Source organism: Macadamia integrifolia, unplaced genomic scaffold (assembly GCF_013358625.1).
Source record: "Macadamia integrifolia cultivar HAES 741 unplaced genomic scaffold, SCU_Mint_v3 scaffold456, whole genome shotgun sequence".
NCBI lineage: Eukaryota > Viridiplantae > Streptophyta > Magnoliopsida > Proteales > Proteaceae > Macadamia > Macadamia integrifolia.
In genome coordinates this window covers 319,324-334,508 of record NW_024870455.1, presented here as the reverse complement: position 1 = coordinate 334,508, position 15,185 = coordinate 319,324, and the positions used below count along the sequence as shown (strand labels likewise).

General features: G+C 40.9%; 1 protein-coding gene across 1 annotated transcript in view; it reads left to right on the top strand.

Moving 5' to 3' along the window:
* Positions 1-2,669: 2,669 nt before the first annotated feature.
* Positions 2,670-15,185, top strand: part of LOC122068749 (beta-galactosidase 17) — a 40,056-nt gene continuing 27,540 nt past the window's right edge. Inside the window, exons 1-3 of the mRNA XM_042632631.1 lie at positions 2,670-2,771; positions 6,047-6,242; positions 6,761-6,849. Coding sequence (XP_042488565.1) covers positions 2,700-2,771; positions 6,047-6,242; positions 6,761-6,849 — 357 coding nt within the window. The 5' untranslated portion in view covers positions 2,670-2,699. The remainder of the gene's footprint in view (positions 2,772-6,046; positions 6,243-6,760; positions 6,850-15,185) is intronic.

Here is a 15,185-nt window from a genome sequence, read left to right as displayed (position 1 = left end):
AGTGCTCATACTTAACACATTTTCAGCACATGTTATTAATATAGATCAGATACGAGGTGAGTATATATCTGATTCTGATTTCAGCACTGTCTTTATGGAGTTACAACAAGGTGGGCAGCACCTAAAGTACTCTATTCATGATGGGTACTTGTTCTTTGGCACGCGGCTTTGTATCCCAAACTCTTCCCTACGTCATCACATCATACGAGTTACATGGAGGAGGATTAGGAGGACATTTTGGGAAAGATAAGACTCTTGCACAGGTGACTGATCGATATTATTGGCCATGCATTGCAAAGGATGTCGATCATGTGATCAAGAGATGCCGTGTATGTCAGTTGGCAAAAGGGGGAAAACAGAACACAGGTTTATACTCTCCACTACCTGTTCCTTATGCACCGTGGCTTGATGTTAGCATGGATTTTGTTCTTGGACTACCCCCTACTAGAGAACGATATGATTCCATTATGGTGGTTGTGGATCGTTTCTCTAAGATGACTCATTTTATACCTTGTCGTAAGACTTTTGATGCTTATCAGGTTGCAAAGCTCTTCTTCAAGGAAGTAGTACGACTACATGGGCTGCCAACTAGTATTGTATCTGACCGTGACGTTAAGTTTATGAGTTATTTTTGGAAGACATTGTGGTTGAAGACAAATACAAAGATGAACTTATCAACTGCATTTCATCCACAGACAGACGGACAGACAGAGGTGGTGAACCGTAGCTTGGGAAACTTGTTGAGGTGTTTGGTTCGAGACTATGAGAAGACATGGCCTTCTATTCTTGACATTGCAGAATTTGCCTACAACAGCTCAGTGAATAGGACAACAGGTCGTACTCCTTTTGAGATCTTGCTTGGAGTCCAACCTAAGCGGCTTATTGACCTTATGTCACTCCCACCCTAGGCTCGAGTTAGTATTGAAGCTGATGAGTTCTTATGTCATATCACTGAGGTGCATGCCAACGTCCGACAGCGTATTGCCTTGAACAATGAGGTGTATAAGGCTTCTGCTGATCGTCATCGGCGTTATGTGGAGTTCAAACCCGGGGACATGGTAATGATTCGAGTAAATCCTGAACGGTTTCAGACAGGAGTTAATACCAAGCTACATCCACGAAAGATGGGTCCCTACAAGATGATGGAGACTCGGAGCAAATGCTGAGGTTGCCTCAACTGAAGCCACCCACTTCTAAAGTTATTGAAGACGTCTTGGATGATAATTACAAGACCTCCTGCCGTGGCACCGGTTATCACACTTTTCTTGTCAAGTGGAAAGGTCGTCCCCGTAGTGACTGTACTTGGATTCATGCTGATGATTTTAAGAGGCTTGATCCCGACTTGTATGAGCGCTACATGTCCCTTATCCATTCGTCGGAGTCGAATGTTTCCAAGCCAGGGAGAGTTGATGCAGATTCTTCACCAAACTAGGCTTGTTTTATTAGGAATAAGCTTAGGGTTGGGTTGTATATGTGTTGGGCCTTCAGTCCATGTGGTTTGGAGCATATTGGGCTACTTTTATGGGTCTAAACTAGGGGTTCTAAGGTTGCATACGGGATTCAGTGATTTGCTTCCTTTTCTTTAGTTTCCATTTTAGATGGGGTTATTTAGTTTCTAATTTCAGCACCTAAATTAGTTTCTAATTTCAAGTCATTGTTAGTTTCTAATTTCTGTCTAGACTAGTTTCTATTTTCATTAGATTCTAATTTCCAGTTTTTAGTAACTTCTTGTAATCAATTTTTAGTAACTCAGATTTAGTAACTCTGAGTTACTATTACTTGTAAACCTTCCCCATCATTATTATAAATAAAGGAGAGCTCTCATCATAGAGAGACGATTTTGACAATTAAAAAAAAGAAAAGCTTCATGTTGCTGCTGCTGCTGCTGCCGCTGGGTTTTCTCCATGGCTAAACCTTTGTGTTTGATCAAGGGTTAGGGATTGGTGTGTGATCCGATCGACACTCTGCAGCGAGAAGTCCGGGTGGGTCTTTTCTTTTCTGGTTCTCTTATTGGATTCTCTTCTCCAGCAATACAGCTACAGAAATTCTGAAACACTGAGATCGATGGACTGCTGATTTATTATTGCTTTTTTTTTGCTGATTTATTATTGCTGGTATATTGGGTTCTTGGTTGTTCTTTGGTTTACAAGATCTTGTTGTTTGGGTCTAGTTTGGCCTGTCAAACCTATCCTTACATCACTTGGCTATTCCAACTAGTCAACAACCAGCTTGATTAGTGGTTCTTTCACTAAACTAGATGCTTCTCATCATAATCACCGCTGTTGCTGCTGCTGTCATAGTCATTATTTCCTACTGCTTGTAGGCCATGGCCATCAGTTTAGTCATGATTCATGAATCTAGATAACCTTCAAAAAGAATGGATCAGAACTACCCACGAAACAAGGGCATTCCAGAGGAGTGGTATATGGGATAATTATTCACAATGTTAGTAAGCCATATGCACGGAGCATGACAGTGAAGCACATAATTTATGGGCAGTGTTCCTTGTGTTGAGCATATTATGTGGAGCCTATCCACATTTACTTTTTCTCTTTCTGTTTTCAATTTTAATTATATATTGACCTATGCATCATTATTGATATTCTATTTATAAGGTTGTAGTAGCTTGGTTAATTTATTGTGAGAAATTGTGCAAATGTAATCAGGTTAATGCTCGGCAGTTTGACATATCTAGTGACATGTTTTGGAAGGATGGTCATCCATTTCGGATTATTGGTGGTGACTTGCATTATTTTCGAGTTCTTCCTGAGGTATGTTTCTATTATATCATCATTTTAAATTTAATTTCTTATTTCCCTGATTAATACTGGCGTGGTTTATCCAAAGCTGATCCTAAAGGATATTGAGATTTGAAAAGATTAAGAGAAAATATTTCCACCGGAAGCTGCACACTGCAGTCAAGGTCCTTTATGAGGAAACTAAAGGCAAATGATCACCAAAGCTTTGTTCTTGTGAATCTAAGATTGGGTTGTACATTCAGGTTGGGGAAGTAAAGGAAGAGCTATAAGTGGTTACTCCTCCACATAAGGGTAATGCAACTCATTTTCAGCTAGGGTGGCTTTGCTAGTCCATGGAAACAATTGGGTGGCAAGGTGGCATAACTGTGGGAGGCTGAGCTGAAGCATTTGGGCATATTGTTCTTTTAGCTAAGTTGAGGCAAGCTAGGGGGTTGCAATACTTACGGCTCATAGAAAATTTTTCCTCTTGAGGGAACTTGGAATTCCACCAATAGGTGACATGGTGTGTTGGTGTACGATGTCCTGTATTCCATTAGAGTTTAATCCAGGGAATACTGGTGCAGCACCTCGACAGGCAGGCAGGGGTGTAGGGGGGCGCCCCCCACTCGAATTTTTTATTTGAGGGCAATTGTGTACTTTTTGGATTAGGGTTTTTCGCTATATATTTGTAGCGAGAGTTTCTTTCTCTGTAATGCAAGCAATACTGAGAGGTGTGAGGGATGAGCGCTGTAACCCTATTCTCCATTGATAGTGAAGCATGATCTCATCTCACCGGGGATGTAGGCAAAGTGATAATGAGTTAAATGCCATTGTAGGTTTGAATAGTGTGGAATGATGAAATAGGATTTGTGAAGTCAGTCCACTTATTTGTTTAATGTTTAGTTGAATTAAGTTATTGTATTCTTTATTGTTACAAAATAGTAAGTGTTTGTTTTGTAGTAGACCGAGTCCTCTCAAAGCTTTGATCATGAATGGCGCAAGTGTTTTTCAAATGTTTCAAACTAGAAACCAAAATGTGTGTTTTGAGGATATCAACGGACCATGTTGTTAACATCTTTTGGAGAATCGAATGTGTTTTCTAAGATTGACACTATGGACTGAATTTTAGGTTCTTGACTTCCAGTAACTCTGTAAGTCCCTTATAAATCTCAAACTTGGAGGGGCCTGTGAAGTGAAATGGAAGCAGCAGCAGGTGAGACAATTTCAAACAATGCAAGCCTTTCTCCCGCCCCGGGGAGGGGGGAGGGGGAACAAAAGTCCATCTTACCACCACACCCCGCTCTATCCTTACCATAGTTTGAGGTCTTGCCTAGATCTCGATAATATCTCTCTTTTTTCATTTACCGAGTCGAGATGACAGCCGATAGTAAAAATGACAATAACTTGACTGAGATTTATCAGTTCATGTTTTGGTTTCGGTTCAACTCAAGGCCTATTTTATAAGGGTTTTATACCCTATTTTGACTCAAGATCTCGTCTGTCTTGCCTCAGAAGTGAGAAAACTCTCCCAACTAAGGCTGTTGGTGCTTCTCTTTGCCAAATCTCACCTGTATTGCCTCAACATCAATATTAATCCTTGGAGATTGAAGATTGACACTTCAACATCAACTTTTGGAGCTCGATTTTTTCTCAAAACAATTGTAGGTAGAAATTAAAAATAAAAAATAAAAGTTTTCAAGAACCACCAACCTAGATATTGTGTGGAATAGCCTAGGGTAGAGCTCGCCTACACCATAGACTAACAACCTAGGGTCCAAATTCCAAAAGTACCATTTTGAGTGTGATTTTTAAAAGTCTAATGTTTCCACTGTGTTTAGAAGGCCTAAAACAGGCTAGGTGACAAGTTTCAGGGGCTAACTTGGCCTTATGGCCACCGAAACCCATCCTGAGTTATCGTGGCTGAAAGTACCATATCTTGCTGAAATCTCGCGAGATCTCAGCAGATCTCTGTTTTTCGCCTATTCTAAATATGACAAGTCCCCCTTGGATTCAAGAAGAAGGAAATGAAGAATGGACGAAACCAGTGGTGAAACTGAGACCTCAAATCTTGATCCTTACCCTAAAAGAACGGTGGCTATAAGGGATCTTGGGCCAGATTAACAAATTGCAATCATTAGAACCATGTGGTAGATTCTTTATAAGTGGATCATGCTATGTTACTTGTCCATCCAAAGTATTAGCATTCAGTTATTGTTCTCAGAAAGAAATGGCTTATCCTTCATCTCCCATAAGCATGTAGAATGTAGTCAGCCAGTGGACCCTCTATCTCGCTATAGCTTGATCTATGACACTCAATTCCTGAACAATATTTGACGTTTGTGTTCTTTCTGTTGAATTATTTTGGGACACAGTTGAGGGCAGTGTACCCCCACAGCATGCAGTTTTGTCTCGTAGTTCTTAATGCACATTCGATTCCATATAAAAAAAAAATGGAAAAAGAATAATGGATCTTCTGATACACCCGGCCAAGTGGGTAAACTTCCATGCATCTAGTTATTTTATACTCCATCTTACTTGAGTGTGCATAAGCTTCCACCGTCAAGATGGTCATTTCTCTCTCGCTGCCCCATCCAGTAAGAACCTAAGAAGTCCCTTTTAAAAATTTCAAGTTTGTTTTCCATGGCAATATTACCTTAAACAAGCAATGATAGTAATTAAAATAAAAAAGGAAGAAAATCATGCATGCAGTTTCTTTTCCAAACTGTCAACCTTCTAGCTATCTTTTTTATGAGCAATCTCAAATTTTATCTAAGTGGGACATGAGGGTTCCTTATTGGCCCATCCCCTCATGCTCCATCATATTTTTTTAAGTCATTCAGAGTTTTTCTTTCAAATTAACACAAAGTGCTTGCCTAAGTTAACCCCTAAGCCAGACACGTTTCAAATATTTAAGAATATACTTCGTAGAATGTGGCCAATCCTCTCTTGAATTGCAATCAAGCGTTATTCACAATGTGGATTTAGAATTATAAGATCTTGGAATTCTATTACTAAGATTTGAGAGTTGAGACTCTACTATGTCCGGGTTTTGTTTATATATTTTGATCCAGTAATGAACTAACTTGGTCAATTTGCTACTGAAAGTGTAACTAGCCTATGAGTGCTTTGTTTGGTGATGCAAAAATGTATTATGCTGATCTTTTAATTACACCTTGGTCATTTGTCATTGTAGTTGAGTTTGTTTTGGTGAACTAAATGCTAGTCTCTTAGATTCATTGGTGACCCATTAAATTCTGTCATTCTACTTTGGTGAAGTTTATTGGAAAATATTTCTTTTAAGCTTGCAGTACTGGAAAGATCGACTTTTGAGAGCAAAGGCATTGGGCTTGAATACCATCCAAACTTATGTACCTTGGAATCTGCATGAACCACAACCTGGAGAATGGATATTTGAGGGTATTGCCGACATAGAATCCTTTCTCAAGCTTTGTCAGGAGTTAGGGTTCCTTGTTATGCTTCGTGCTGGGCCTTATATATGTGGAGGTGAGATTTACTGTCCCATTTATGAATGTCAAGAATATTGTAAAAGCTTTATAAAATTTTACAGAATTTTTCTTGTAGAAGCTTTACAGATTTTTTGTTACTATTTCAAGGTGTAGCTAAAACATTCGAGTAAGCACTTCCATGCCAGGGTGACAGTAGTCTGATCTGGGGACCATAAGGGGAGGGGGGTTGGTGTACCTGCATTTTAGTTCTTTCTTCTTTCCCCTGCTGAAAGCATTCTATGTTACAAGCAGAGAACGGAAAGTTTGTACATACAGTTAAAACATGTGCTTACAATAACTTTAGTATTCAGAACTACATATTTTAGTCTGTTTTCTATCCAACATTACTTCTTGGAACATAGATGGAGTGGAACATCTGATCCTTCCATGTGGACCTAATAACAGTCAAGTGCATGATGTATAGGTTCTAGTTGATAACTTGATATCACATCAGCTAACCTTTCATTTTTATTGGCTTGGTAGTTCTCATAAGATACTTCGAATTTTTGATCGCAGAGTGGGATTTTGGAGGTTTTCCCGCTTGGTTGCTTGCTGTAGAACCTGCTCTCAGACTGAGATCATCAGATCCTGCTTTCCTCCAATTGGTATTTTTCTGCCATAATCTCTTTGATTTTTATGAAGCTTGGTCCCTTGGAATAATTTACTGTAGAGAAGATCAATTGGACTTGTGAATGCGATGCAGGGTTGAAGGAGTTTATTTCAGGAGGGATCCTACAGGGCAACATTGGTTGTCTTCCAATGGCTTCCAGTTGTCCTTTTAGCATGTCAAAACATGACAGGAAGTTGAAGATGTCCCACAATTGGCTAGTAAACCAAACCCTAATGCTAGAATTTGGGTTTTGATTTCCTCTAGAACTAGGACGGAATTAGGTTGATATGAGGCAAAAAGACTTGAAGAAACTAGAAACCAGTTTAAAGAATCTTAAAAAGAAGTTGAATTTATCAGAAAATAGCAGAAAGAAATTAAGGATTCAGGGTTTTGGGATAAATTGTACAATATCAAGAGGAAGAGTCCATTAAGCCTGGAATCTGGTTTAGTGTCCCTTAAGACCATGCATTCCTGTGGTTAAAGTGAGAATGGTTTTTTTTTTGTTTCCTTCTTTCTTTCTTATAGCGTAAAATGATGTAATAGAACTTATAACTGGAGAATAATAAGACAGTAGAAAACTCAGAATTGATGTAATGGGGTGAGTGTCGAGGTAGCACCGTAGCAGAAACCAATCAAATATACTTTCACTAGAACAGCAGCACAGAAAACAGGGTATTGAAACTGAGAGGCAGGGGACGAAGTGGAACTCAAAGAAGATTGCATCTGGGGGATCCACCAAACATTTACAGGAGTCGATCTAAAACTTCAACCATGAAACAATACGGTTTGCAGAAAAGAGCTTGCAGCTTTCATTCAATAATTTGTGCCTCTAGCATGCTTGTACATATATTTCTTACACTTATTTTTCCTTGTACAACATGAAAATAGAAACTCAAGAGTTCAAATGTAGATCTCCTAGCTGAAAAAGAAATTCTAAACATGAAGACACAAAAATGAAAATATTAAATTAACTAAGAAAAGAATTAAGTGATGTAGGGGATTTCCTAGACAACTAAGTTCCCTACGAGAGTGATTCAATTAGGGTAAGACAAACTTAAGGGGGGTTCTTGGGATTAGATTGGGATTTAGATATGCTCAGCAAAACAAGATTCAACATGCAATAAATAAAGACAAATCAACATGTAGCCAGGAGCAATATCAATCTAAGCGGAAAAACACATAAAAACTTACTTAAGCTTCAAGTGGGGACATGGGGAAGGGAACAAACGTCATGCGAATTTTAGGTTCAGCACAAATCAATCTAGACACCAAATAAGATATGCAAACAATCAATGTCCTCTAGCAGCCAACTAAAATAGAAAATCAGTAAGGGTTTTGGATATATAACAGTGAAGAAAAGACTTAAAACAGTAGGTAAAATAGGCATAAACAAAGGTGCAGGGGCTGGTTTCAATTATAATGGGCTGCAACATATAATAGGGGATTGATGGAGGTGGGGGGGGGGTTTAGTTTCATTACTTACCTGCTGTCCAAGTCAGAGGAGTAAAGAAGAACTCGAGGTCTTCCAAGATAAGAGTGCAGTCCACCTTATTTAATGAAGGAAAAATTCCAGTTTGGTGATTAATTGTTCAACAGCATTCTGATGAATATTTTGCAACTGAGTTGATCCCCATTCTGCAATACTCGGTAACCGCAGCAAACCAGAACAGTAATCGATAAAACATGGAAGTGAAAGAGAGAGAGGGATGAGGAGAAAGAGAGAATAGCGAGAAAGAAAGAGAGAGAGGTGAGAAAAGAGAGAAGCCGAGAGTGAGAGGAGATCGTGAGAGAGAGGAGGACAACACCCTTTTGCATTCAAAAAAATATTGTTCATTCATTAACCCCATTGTGGCCTAGGCCATTACATAAATAAGAAACTTAGTTACTAAAATAAAAAGAGCCAATTGGAAAGTAAATAAAGACTTCCTAAAAACTAACAACTAATAAAGTAGTTTCCTAATTAATTAAAAGACTAACAAGGAAAAGAATATTCTAAAAATAAACTACTAAACTAACAACTAATGTGGCCCACAAGATTTGTTGAAATCTGGAAAGAGAGAGGGACTTGATCCAACACTGGAAAAGGCTGGATCGAGCCTCCTTTTCTTACTCCTTTTTCTTCTTCTTCTTTCTATTCTTCCAGCCACAAAGATAGTTGTTTCTTCTTCTTCTTGCGCCTGTACACCTTGATGTCCCCATCAACTCTCCCCGGTTTGGAAGAATTCACTTCCGGTGAATTAAAGCTCATGTAATATTCAAGCAGGTTTGGGTTGAGTTGTTGGATTTCTTACAATATGATCCAGGTGTTGTCAATTTCCAGACGTCCACGCCACTTGACCAAGAACTCTCTAGAACCTCCAGTGTGTGTGGACACAATCCTCTCATCAAGGATTTCCTCAACTTTTTCAATTCTTCTCGTGACCTTAGGCACACGTGGTAATGAGGTGAGGGGAAGTGGTTAGTTTGGCTCAGTAGTCTTATCATTGGTGAAGGGGAAGTCTTCAAGGTTATTAGGATAGAAAGGGGTATTGGTAGAGGTACCATGGTATGGGACTAGGTCTTCAACATTGAAAATATTACTGATCTCCATACTAGTTGGCAGATCAAGAACATACGCATTAGCACCTATCCTCTTGAGTGCCTTGAAAGGACCTGTGCTACGAGCATGTAGCTTGCTCGCTTTTCCCTTAACAAAGTGTTGCGGCTTGATTCTTACCATCACCATATCGCCTTCTTGAAACTCTTATAGCCTTCTGTACACATCTGCCTTCGATTTGTATTGCTTATTGCTTTGTGCTATCTGTCTCCTTATACCTGCATGCAAATCATGTATATGCTGAGCAAAAGATTCGATTGACTGGGAGGTCCTGGAACTAGACACGACTGGGATAAGTCTATGGGAGCCTGGGGCTGGTATCCTGAACAGATCTCAAAGGGGGACAGACCAGTGGTACGGTTCTTAGAACTATTGTATGCAAATTCGGCCTGGCTAAGGACTCGATCCGAACTGGTAAGGTATTCTCCTATGAGGCAAAACAATAAATTCCCTAAGCTCTTATTGACAACCTCGGTCTGGCCATCGATCTGAGGGTGGAAAGCGGAGGAGAAATGGAGTTTTGTGCCCATCATCCGACATAGAGTCTTCCAAAAATGACTGATGAACTTAACATCCCTATTAGACACTATGGTGATGGGCAACCCATGGTATTTGATAACCTCATTAAAGAAAAGTCTGGCTACTATGGATGCATCAGAGGTCTTAGAGCATGGGATGAAATGGGCCATCTTCGAGAAGTGGTCTATAACCTCATAAACTGAATCATGTCCTCTCAAAGTTTTTGGCAGACCAAGCACGAAATCCATGCTAAGGTCTTGCCACTGGGCATGGGGAACGGCTAGGGGAGTGTACAAACCCGTATTCTGCTTTTGTTGTTTGGCAGTTTGGCATGTCCTACACTGACTCACAACTCTTGCAACATCCCTCTTCAATCCTAGCCAAAAGAATTGGTCCTCAACGAGGGTGATGGTCTTATCTCAACCGAAATGGCTAGCGACGCCCCTAGCGTGCAATTCTCAGATCAGGAAATCTCGGAGTGAAGTCCTGGGAATGCACAACTTGCTCCCTTTAAAAAGGAAGCTCTCCCTAAGTAGGTAGTCCGAGCGGCTGACCAGGTTGCCTTCACTCAAGGAAGTGAACGGCTCACTAAAATCAGGATAGGTGGGGTATTGAACCTTGACTCGCTCGAAGCCTACAACCTCTATACTCATTGCCTGGAGTAACACACTAGCCCGACTCCCAACATTGGTGTTATTAAGGAACATGTTCACCCGGCTCAGTGCATCTGCAGCAGTATTCTCGACACCAGGTCTGTGCTTGAGTACAAAATTATACTCTTGGAGAAACTCAACCCACTTGGCATGTCTCTGGTTAAGTTTCTTTTGAGCACTCAGGTATCTCAGAGCCTGGTGGTAAGAGAATAGCACAAATTCTTGCGGTAAAAGGTAATGTCGCCAATAGTGCATGATTGGACAACCGTATAGAATTCCTTGTCGTCTGTGGAATATCGTTGCCTAGCTTCATTGAGTTTCTCACTAAAATAGGCAACAGGGTGGCCCTCTTATCCTAGGACGCCACCTATTCCAATACGAGATGCATCGCAATTCACTTCGAAGACCTTAGAGAAATCCGGGAGGCGCAGGACTGGAGCTTCAGTCATAAGCTTTTTAATCTCATTAAAGGTCTTCGTAGCACTCTTAGTCCATTGAAACTCCTTTTTCATGCAATCGGTGATAGGAGACAATGGAACTAAACGGGTAGATGAACCTCCTGTAGAAAGTGGCTAAGCCATGAAAGCTTCACACCTTATGAACATTAGTTGGCTCAGGCCACTCTACAATCGCTCTCACTTTCTCAGGGTTAGCAGATACTCTTTGGGCTGACACAACAAACCCTAAAAAGATGACTTGATCACTCATGAAGATGCACTTCTTGAGGTTGACATAAAGTTTTTCTTGTAGGAGCACATGAAAAACCTTCTGTAAGTGATCCAAGTGGGAAGACGAGGTTTTACTCTAGATGAGCATGTCATCAAAGTAAACCACTAAGAATTTGCCAATGAATGGTTGGAGCACTTGATTCATTATCCTCATGAAAGTGCTATGTGCATTTGACAAGCCAAAAGGCATGACTAACCACTCAAAAAGGCCATCCTTCGTCTTGAAGGCTGTCTTCCACTCATTTCTAGGCCTAACCCTAATTTGGTGATACCCGCTCTTGAGATCAATCTTCGAAAAAATCGAAGAGTTGGCCATCATATCCAACATGTCATTAAGTCTAGGGATTGGGAACCTATACTTGACGGTGATCTTATTGATGGCCCTACTATCTATACACATAGGTCAGGTGCCATCGTTCTGTGGCTTGAGCAAGGCAGGTACGGCACACGGGCTAAGGCTTTCCCTAATGAATCCCTTCTATTACAGTTCATCCACTTACCATTTGAGTTCGGCGTACTCTTTTGGATTCATTCGGTAATGGGGTAAGTTCGGGAGAGAGGATCCTGGAACTAGGTTAATAGCGTGTTGGATGTCACGCATAGGCGGTAACTCATCAAGTAGTTCCTCAGGGAATAACCTTTCATATTTTCTCAACAAGGGTTGTACTTTTCTAGGAGCCTCAGTGAATAAGCGTGACCTATCGGTATTACTTTGTACGGCAACTAGAGCATAAATCTTCCCTGACTCTTGAAACTCTCCTTCAAATTGTTGTTAATTTAAAATGTTGAGTGTCTTGGTGGGGTTTTGTTTAGTGGTACTTCCCTTGTGTTCTGAAACCCTAACTTCCCTAGGGTCACTGGGGTCAGTTTGATTTTCTTCCTTTTGAACTCAAAGACATGGGTGTTAGACTTCCCATAATTGGTGACATCCCGGTCATACAATCAAGGTCTACCTAGGATGATGTGGGCAACATCCATCTCTAGGACATCACACCACACTCAATCCTCATATCCTGCAAAGTGTAGGGGAACCAGACACCTCAGATTAACGGGGATGGTGGACTAATTTACCCAGGAAACCTTATAAGGCTTGGAGTGGGGTTCAGGTTTGAGGCCTATTCGAGCAATTACGCTCTTGGCAACCACAGTTATGCAACTCCCGCTATCTATGGTGATGCGGCAGTTCTTGCCGTGATGACATGTGTAAGTGATGAAAATATTAGTTCATCGCCAATCATCGCTACTCCTAGGTTGCGAGACCATGCATTGCACAATATCAAACTTGAGGTCACCGGCCTCCTCGGTGTCCTCATCAAATATGGTCTCATCTGGTCTATGGTCCTCATATTCAAGGTCCTGAAAACCCTCTTGGTCACCTTCTTTAGGAGTCTGCTCTCCCACATAAAGATTGCTATTGGGATACTCTTTGGAGAAGTGACCAAACCCACGACACTTGAAGCACTGTTGTTGCCCACTACTCTTGGGTGCTTCTCCCAAAATTCCTTTATCCTTGTTGTCAAATTGACGCTATGTTGTAGCAGGGGGTTTTAGGAATCCAGTTGAGCCTTGGGGTGGTTTTCTAAATTGGGACTCCCCAGCTTGGAAGCTTTTCCTCTGAGAATAAGTTCTCATGGAGGATTCCACCTCAAGGGCTATCCTGAAGGCTTGTGGAATGTCTCGCACCAGCTGGGGCCCCATACGAGACTGAATTTCGGAGTTGAGCCCTGTAAGGAATCGGGATAGTGTCTGCTCAACATCCTCCCGAATATGGCTTTTAATTTTCAATTCATTGAACTTGCTCATGTATTCGGTCACAGTTAACTTTCCTTGCTTTAGGATATTCATTTCATTCAACAACTGGAGCCTATAAGTGATAGGAAAAACTTGCTCAACATGCTCATGAATATGGCTTTTGATTTTCAATTCATTGAACTTGCTCATGTATTCGGTCACAGTCAACTTTCCTTGCTTCAGGGTATTCATTTCATTCAACAACTGGAGCCTAAAAGTGATAGGAAAAAAATTCCCTCCTGAGCCTCTCTTGCATTTCTACCTAGGTGGTGATTGGCTCCAGTCCTAGGTGGTCCTCTTGGTACTCTAGGTTTGTCCAGAAGTCCTAGGCAGTTCCGACAAGCTTGAACTTAGCAAATCGGTAGTGGACTTCTTCTAGCATATTGTAAAAATCAAAGTACCTATCCATCTACTTAATCCAATCCAGAAGGATCCTAGCATCAATCTGACCATCATAGGTAGGGGCATCTACCTTAATCATTCGTCTGACATCAAAGCCCCTATCATGATGCTCATAACCCTCATCATCTCCATATTGGGTATGGTGTCTTGGCGGTGGTCCTCGACCCCTATCCCAACCTCTACCACACCCTAGGCCTTGGATGTTATCCACTATCTAGTCATAACCATCAGTGTGGTTATTCTCGTTCACTTCCTCAGGGTTAAGGCCTCTGTCCCTAGGTTCAGTGCTATTAGCGTTACGGCCTTGCCGTCCATCAGGGTTTTGAGCATTTGTCTTGAGGCCAGCCAACTTATCGATAAGGGTCTGGAAATGGGTAGCCTGTGTCTTCTGTACAGCTTGGCTAGCTTGGAGGTGCTTGGGAGGTCAGACATATCCTGGTATGCTATACCACGATGATTGGACATAAAGAGATGGGCAACCAAGGTACGGTTGCCACCAAAAACTCAAGGTCTACTCAGAATCTCCAATTGAGACAGGTAGTTAGCCCTCTCAATCTTGAGGTTAGAAATCTCCCGCTTGAGTATGTGCTTTTAGAGGGAATAGTGTCCAATGCCATTTGGTCCCGCCAATCTAAGGAAGAAAAGGGTGTCCTCTAACCTATGGTAACACTCTCTTAACTCAAACTCTACTACCAACAGATTGTGACGAAGACTAGACCTCAAAAGGTAAGACATGTAAACAATGGACAACAGTACCTAATTGCCCTAAACCTAGATAAAACTATGCTCTGATACCAAGATAATGTAGGGGATTTCCTAGACAACTAAGGTCCCTACAAGAGTGACTCAATTAGGGTAAGACAAACTTAAGGGGGTCTTGGGATTAGGTTGGGATTTAGATATGCTCAGCAAAACAAGATTCAACATGCAATAAATAAAGACAAATCAACATGTAGCCAGGACCAATATCAATCTAAGTAGTAAAACACAAAAAAAAAACTTACTTAAGCTTCAAGTGGGGACATGAGGAAGGGAACAAACGTCATGCGAATGTTAGGTTCAGCACAAATCAATCTAGACACCAAATAAGATATATAAACAATCAATGTCCTCTAGCAGCCAACTAAAATAGAAAATCAGCAAGGGTTTTGGAGATATAACAGTGAAGAAAAGACTTAAAACAGTAGGTAAAATAGGCATAAACAAAGGGGCAGGGGCTGGTTTCAATGATAAGGGGCTGCAACATATAACAGGGGATTAATGGAGGTGGGGGGGTTTATTTTAATTGCTTACCTACTGTCCAAGTCAGAGGAGTAAAGAAGAACTCAAGGGCTTCCAAGATAAGAGTGCAGTCCACCTTATTTAATGAAGGAAAAATTCCAGTTTGGTGATTAATTGTTCAGCAGCATTCCCCTGAATATTTTGCAACTGAGTTGATCTCCATTCTGCAATATCCAGTAACTGCAGCAAACTAGAATAGTAATCGATAAAACAAGGAAGTGAAAGAGAGAATAGCGAGAAAGAAAGAGAGAGAGGCGAGAAAAGAGAAGCCGAGAGTGAGAGGAGATCGTGAGAGAGAGGAGGACGATAACCTTTTGCATTAAAAAAATTATTGTTCATTCATTAACCCCATCGTGGCCTA